The sequence below is a fragment of the Leuciscus leuciscus genome (assembly GCF_965113295.1).
Source record: "Leuciscus leuciscus genome assembly, chromosome: 23".
Classification (NCBI taxonomy): Eukaryota; Metazoa; Chordata; class Actinopteri; order Cypriniformes; family Leuciscidae; genus Leuciscus; species Leuciscus leuciscus.
The window spans coordinates 25,519,506-25,527,005 of NC_138747.1; the positions used below are offsets into that span (position 1 = coordinate 25,519,506).

The 7,500-nt window shown below is 42.3% G+C and overlaps 2 protein-coding genes across 2 annotated transcripts; both read left to right on the forward strand.

The window, feature by feature from the left end:
- Positions 1 to 1,372: 1,372 nt before the first annotated feature.
- Positions 1,373 to 2,701, forward strand: LOC309487787 (uncharacterized protein). The gene is made up of 6 exons (XM_082155612.1): positions 1,373 to 1,492; positions 1,633 to 1,743; positions 1,832 to 1,909; positions 2,017 to 2,223; positions 2,309 to 2,423; positions 2,525 to 2,701. Exons 1-6 carry the CDS (start codon positions 1,433 to 1,435, stop codon positions 2,548 to 2,550), a joined length of 597 nt encoding a protein of 198 aa, XP_082011738.1. The 5' UTR covers positions 1,373 to 1,432; the 3' UTR covers positions 2,551 to 2,701.
- Positions 2,702 to 2,719: 18 nt separating this feature from the next.
- Positions 2,720 to 6,854, forward strand: LOC309487585 (uncharacterized protein). The gene is made up of 6 exons (XM_082155310.1): positions 2,720 to 2,787; positions 2,897 to 3,224; positions 3,354 to 4,155; positions 4,286 to 4,495; positions 4,819 to 5,513; positions 5,631 to 6,854. Exons 2-6 carry the CDS (start codon positions 2,943 to 2,945, stop codon positions 6,756 to 6,758), a joined length of 3,117 nt encoding a protein of 1,038 aa, XP_082011436.1. The 5' UTR covers positions 2,720 to 2,787; positions 2,897 to 2,942; the 3' UTR covers positions 6,759 to 6,854.
- Positions 6,855 to 7,500: the final 646 nt, after the last annotated feature.

The following is a 7,500-nucleotide window of genomic DNA, read 5'->3' on the forward strand; positions in this document are numbered from 1 at the left end:
GCCCGTCCAATGAAATGGCAAGGTCCATTTTTCATAGACCAATCACCGCACATAGTCCATCTTTGAGCAAATTTCATCCAATCTCCGCTCATATTCTCTCTATTTTTGCCAGTCCAATGAAATGGCAAGGTCCATTTTTTCATAGACCAATCACCGCACGTAGCACAATCTCCGCTGTTATTTGTATTCCGCAAGCTGCTCAGGTATGTTATTTACAGTTATTGTATTTATTGTTAATGAAATGGCTTACGTTTTCTTACCTTACGATTACCTCAAATGATCAGGTAAATTAACGTTAACTGTCATTGTGTAAATAATAGGGTATAAGTTAATTGCCGCAGCTCTATTTGTAATGTTAATAGTTTTAGCAAGCAAACCTTATTTTTTGAACGTTACCTAACTTATACCTAACTTATTTTTGTCAGTAACGTTAATTTATTTATTTATTGACAGGATTAACGTTGTAGTATAGTAAGATAGCATATCTGATAGTGCATATCTGATAGTGTATGTTACTTCTTGGGACATGGATAAATCAATGTACAATAAATCTCATTGTACTTAATTGATTATCTGAACACACAAAATAAATTTGAATAATGTTTAACTTTTGGGTGTTTTGTTTAACCTGTGGTCATTTGAATGACTGAGAATATAATACATGTATAAAAATAAATTCAGGCACATGCCCATTTATCAGATGTACACAGTTGAAATAACACAATGTTTAATCTGAGTATTTGTTATATCCATACATTATACTTTTTACTCCAAAACAAGTTATATGAGCCCAGGTCAATGAGGCATACAGGCCATAAATAGCAAATAGAAGTTAAAAACTTGTAGGCTAATGTTTACAAAAACTTAAGTTGATAAAAAGATCTATCACAACATTAGGTGATGATATACAGTATGTATTATTTTGGATTTATAAACTGCTATAATGTGGTGGTCATTTTGGACCAGGAACACAAAACTAGCTAACATGAAATGAACACAACAGGAGGGTTAATGCCGTGTTGCCGGGCTACAATGGCAGTTAGTGTAACATGCTCTGTATTGTTTCAGGCAACGACATGGCTTCAACTAAGTCACACAAAGGCATGAGCGATGCTGACTGGCTTGCGCGTCTGGAGAGTTTTGCCCGAACAGGAGTTTGGCCATCGAGGGAGGGGAATAGACCTTCTCCCCGACAAAAAAGATGGCATGAGTTGTATCAGAAGGTAAATTATGTAGCTAGATTCATGGGTGAACTAATAAACTCTTATGATAATACATTGTGCTATTTTTATTTATGTGTATGGATAAGTAATTATTTACAATGTAAATACAATGTAATATTGATATAATTAAGATGACTGTTTTGAGATAACATGGACTACAGTGTCATAGCTACACTTTATGTTCACAGATAGAAAAATGCCCTCTGCAAATGAGGGGGCAGACCACCCTTCTGAAGGAAGCTCAGAAGTGTATTTGTGGATTTCACAAGGTAACTTCAATTAGCCTAGTTCAAGTTGCATAACTAGATAGATGTGTTTGCAATATCAATGTGTCTTCATATCTAAAATGAGGCATTAGGAGGACTGTATAATATTATGTGTGTGGTATATCTTAATGCATGTATCACAGGTTCATCCACCAGTCACAGTGGATGCATCACAGAGCACCCCTGCACAAAGCACACCCTCCATCAGTGATGTGTCACATCCTGCAAAGAAAGCTAAGCTGACATTGTCAATGGTGAGCAGACCTTACGATTGCAGGTATCACTGCAGACATTGAAACATCTCAACATTTTCCTATATTTTTCCTAACATTTTCCTTTCAGTTTGAAAAGTCAAGGTTTGGAGGCTCACATGTGGCAGCAGTGAAACCCAATTTAAGCATCCAGAGGAAAACCTCTCAGGTTAATATGAAAGACATCATGACTTCTTTTATCATGACACTACATCATTTTATTTCATAAAAAATCCAATCCCCTTTATAGATTAATCATAACGTTTGACTCCACAGACATTAGAGCACTCCAGTTCAGCTGCAGCTTCATGCCCACCCTCTGATCCTCGTCGTCCTGCTCGTCCTCCTCTATCCCCCAAACCTCATCGGCCTGTCATCAAGTCCTCCTCTTCCTTCTTCCTTCCTCCAGCTCAGAGATCACAACACACCAAAGAAACAGCAACACCGTCGATTAATTCTGAGTTTGCTGTTGTGAGGAGCACAGTAAGATGTCATTCAAAATATAAACATGCCTTTTATTTAATGCTCTCTTAACTTTTATTTAAACCAATGTTTTTGATAATATCAGCAGGTCTCATCTCAGCCAGAAGACCCTGCGGATCTCCCACTACTGTGGCCACAGACAATGCCACAGCAGGACCAGAAGTGGGTGTCGGAAGCACTTTTTAGGGTTGGTGCAAAGGGTAAGCTGGAGCTGCGTGAAAACCTGCAGCTGTGGTATCACCCCCCACCACCAGCCCTGTTGTACCACCAAGCTCCAGCACCTGATAGATTTTTTTCACAGCGGCTCTTGCTCTGGATGCCATATAGGCTATGGAAGGTGCGGCTCCAGTGTACTAATCCTGCCTGTGCCAGGCATCAGCTGTGTGGTGGTGGTCTGCACAGGAGAGTACGACAGGTGTTAGATATTGACAGATACTACAACCTGGTGACAGAGACCCTGATCTGTACCAGATGTAGAACCAGCTACCTCTCCTGGAGTCATGCTGTGCTGCAGCAGTTGGACCTGGCCCATCGATCTGAATTCAGGATCATCCTCACACGCAAGTAAATATTTTGCAGTCATGTTGCTCATATGCTACCTTTTTTGATAAATACTTCCTACAATAATTAGATACCTGATAATAAGATATTTGAATAAATACTTTTTTCCAAGGTATGCCTGTGACATTCGAGTTATTCGCTTGTTGCGTGAGAGGGGCATGGGGAATGGCCCAGTGAGGATCATCGGCCAGCTGAGGGAGAACCACAGTGAGGAGTGGTTAAAACGTGTGGCTCGGTACACATCAGAGTGTGTGGCCTTTTTAGATAAGCCTGGCCTGCAGCCACTGCACTTCCAGGAACCACCACCACTTGCTCCAGTACCCAGCTACAAATGGCTCCTCACTGTATACAGTCAGGACATCCTCAACAGGCTCGATCACATCAAGGCCAGCATCACATCCACGTATGGATCAATTTTAAAAATGGATTCAACTAAGAAGGTTAGAGGAGCTGCTTTAATGACTGTACCCCTTTCTATAATGAATTGTTAGACCAAAATAGCTTTATTTTTCAATGTTACTGATTTGGATGTATGTTGTATTATTTGCTATGTTTATTGTTTCTTTTAGATCACCAAGAAGTTGAGTGGGCCTGCAAAAGGCACAGCACAGTGGCTTACCTCAGTAGGCAATGAGGTAGGTCAGGTGCTGATGAGTGTCCTGACTGCGAATGAAGGGGCTGGGTTAGACCTCATGGCTGCAGGGCTTATGGAGAGGTACCAGAGAGCTGGTGTTGATCCTCCCACTATCCTGTATGTGGACTGTGACTGTTGCAAGGAAGTGGGAGAGACTAAACTGAAGAGACGGTTCAGCAGCTGGCCCGATGTCATTGTTCGCCTAGACATTTGGCATTTTATGCGACGTTTGGCAGTAGGGTGCACCACTGATGCTCACCAGTTGTACCCTACTTTTATGGGTAGGTTGTCGTCCTGTATTTTTGAGTGGGACGCAGGGGATCTCACTCTGCTGAGAAGGGCCAAGAGGGAGCAACTCACCCAACAGGGCTGGCCTGCAATGACAGCGGCAGAGCTTGACCGTCATATAAGCAAAGATGAGCTGGCCCAACACTGCAGGAGGAGAACACGAGGAGAGGAAACCACTATCCGCCTCCTTGATATCCTCATCAGAGAGCTCATGGGTGGCAAGGGGAATGATGCCCTTGGTGTTCCTCTCCTTGACAGTGTGAGGATGCAGCACATCTGGCATGTCCAGAGACGGCACGTCACCTGTATCCAGGACCCTCCAGATATGCCACTCTACACGGAAACTGGAACCATAAACAAGGGTGGGATGGTTCTAAAAACGTATAGGTGTGCCAGAGGCTCCACATCCCTGGAATCATTTCACTGCCACCTAAACAGATTTATTCCAGGTTTGTCATGACAAATTATACCACATCTTGCCACTAATTCCTGTTTATTTAGATATTTGCAGTTAACAGATAATATTTTCTCTTTTGCAGTTTCTTAAAACAATGTTTGGCTTTCTATTTATTTTTCTAGGGAACAGCGCAAACAGCCTGAACTTCCAGATTTACCTCCTGGAAGGTTTGTTACGCTGGAATCAGGACCGGGCTGCTGCTGCTGTTGCAGGTGGAAGTTCAACCCTGCGTACTTACACAGGGGAGCTGGTTTACTCTGTCAATGAGAACTACAACAAGTTGTATGGCAGGAAATTGGTCCCTAGCTTCACTCCACCTGCAGTATACACAGGTAAATATATTTTGATAAATGCAGTTCACAATGTTTTTGGTAAAATTACAAGTGTTTCTGGACAAAAATGATGTAATTTTTGACAGATCAGAGAAAAATAATACTACCAGAATTTTTGTACACTGGATTCTGTGTCCTAGGTGTCAGGGCAGAAAATAAAATTCATACTAGAATATAGAGTAACCCTGTTTTTTTATGATGCCCTCTGAATTACAGATTTTTTGTTCATGCACAAGCTGACAACAAAAAGATTTACTGCATTTTAATAAACCTTTCTGATTAATTTCCTTTAAAAATGTTTCCTGTTACAAATATTTCCTCAGGGGAGCTCATTGGAGTGCAATATTTGTTGAGGCAGAATAGTCAGCCCTTGGAGGACATGTGCCCTACCTCCGATAGGACCTCTCAGTTGCTGGAGGAGATAGATGTGGAGGAGCAAGGGGAAGAGGATGAGGGTTTCATTGATTTGTTGGGAGAGGAAGCCACAGTGACAAATCTTGTGGCATTAGATGACTCATTCCTTATAGGTCCACCAGTCCCACCTGCTGCACCACTGCCCTGTTTCCAGGCTCCACCAGTGCCCGGTGTCCAGACTCCATCAGCTGCACCACTGCCCGGTGTCCAGACTCCATCAGCTGCACCACTGCCCTGTGTCCAGGCTCCACCAGCTGCACCACTGCCCTGTTTCCAGGCTCCACCAGCTGCACCACTGCCCTGTTTCCAGGCTCCACCAGCTGCACCACTGCCCTGTTTCCAGGCTCCACCAGTGCCCTGTGTCCAGGCTCCACCAGCTGCACCACTGCCCTGTTTCCAGGCTCCACCAGTGCCCGGTGTCCAGGCTCCACCAGCTGCACCACTGCCCTGTTTCCAGGCTCCACCAGCTGCACCACTGCCCTGTTTCCAGGCTCCACCAGTGCCCTGTGTCCAGGCTCCACCAGCTGCACCACTGCCCTGTTTCCAGGCTCCACCAGTGCCCGGTGTCCAGACTCCACCAGCTGCACCACTGCCCTCAGCAATGGTAAAATTGTCTTTTCTAGACCAATTGTTTCTCATTTATTCATTCGCCCTTAAGCAGAAAATCCACAAACTCACTTAACAGCATGTAATTATCTAACCAACAGTTATATTTTTCCAGGTTGTTGACAAGCACTGCATTCCTGGAATGGACCGGGTGGATGAGTTGGCGGAGTGTCTGGTGGAGCTGCGCACACAGGCGAGCCTCACACTTACCAACCAACAAGTTGCGACCATTGTGGGTTTGTGGCAGAACCTGGACCAATTTGACAAAGACAGGGTGATGTATGCTGCTCGTCATCAAGACAGGCTACTTACAGGACGTTTTAGGTCCCCTAAAAAGAAAGCTGTCTTTACTCCTGGTGTCGACAGCACAAAGAGATGTGTTTTGGGTTCTAGCGGCTCTCCAGCACAGTGGCCTAATTGTTGTCGCCTTGTTGAAATGATTTTCATAAGGTTGTGTAACATCCACCGAAGCCCCAAAAAACAGAGGACACAATCTCTGTCAAGATGGGATCTAATTCTTCACGATTACAGAAGAATTCGGCAGCTAATCCTGAGCAATGGAACGGTGATGAGCGAAACAACCCTTCAGCTAGTTGAGGTAAATCAGAGGACCCTTACAACATGGCACAATGAACGTTTAAAGGGTCAGGAGGTCTCAGTGCTGTTGCAAGGGCTGGATCTTCCTGAGGCACGTCCAGTGGCATTGGATGCTCTGCCTCCAGCACAAGTGCAGCCTGTTGTGCCTCCACAATATAGCCACCAGTTGCATAGCTACCAGATGCCACAAGACACAGCTGGACAGGCAAAGACAAAGTTTAGAAAGATCCAGCCCTCAGCTACCTGTACATCTGCCACAGCATTTTCATTTGAGCCATCAGCCTTGCACCCTCAGCGTTCAGCCACGTTCAGCCAGCTAAGGACAATTTATCCCAGGCCGACAGCACCACAATCATTGGTTCCTGACACACCCACTGCCCCTGTTGTGTCTCAGATGGTACTGTTGCCCTGCCCAGGCCCATTTTCCACCATTAACCCTGGAGCAATTTCCTCTGACCCACCTGCAAATGTCACAGCCACCCCAACCAAACGGTCGTACAATCGTACTGTAAATGCAAATACGTGCAGAAAGTGTGGCCAATTTCGTACACAAGAAACTGGCCATAGCCAGTACAAAGGCAAAATATTTTGCCCAAATAAAGAGACAATTACCAAGGAGCAGTGGTTACAGAATATGAGAAAATAACACTTGTGTGTCTGTGTGATTTATTCATTTTGCTCTCTTGGTTGGCTCAGCTCTGGGTTTTTTTTTTTTATCTTCCAGCCATATTTCATTTTAAAGTATTATACTGTGCACTTTTTTTTTAATCTTGTATTATTATTATTATGAAAACAATATTGAATAAAATACAAAAATATTTGTAATATGTATATGTGAGTATGTATAATTACACTATAATACATATTGAAATATATAATAAATATTAAACAACAATAAACTATTATATATAAGTACAGTGCACATACATATATTTTTATATACTTATATTTTATATAGTTCATAAATGCTTATTTTTATGTTTGTGTTCTTTTGTTGTTCCATATGGTGAATTTAGTACTTTTCCACATTTTTCTAATATGTATATAGTTAATAAATCTGTTTCTCTATGAAGACTGGTGTGTTGTATTTATTTGTTTTATTGCATGTAATAAAAATCAGTGTTCAGTTGCATTCAGTGTCAAGTAGCTGTTCCTTTTAACTCTGAATATATTACAATATAGTGTGAATGCAGTAATAAGGGGGTTATTTTGCCCCTACTGTCATAATAAATGATTACCTTAAATGCATTTGGACAAAAATGACTATCTTAGTATTATGGATGAAATTTTATAATGAATTCAAATGGTTTACTTCAAAAAGAAAAATTAAACTTAGAAATGAAACAATCGATAAAAATCAAATACACACACTACTTTTTAAATCAAAC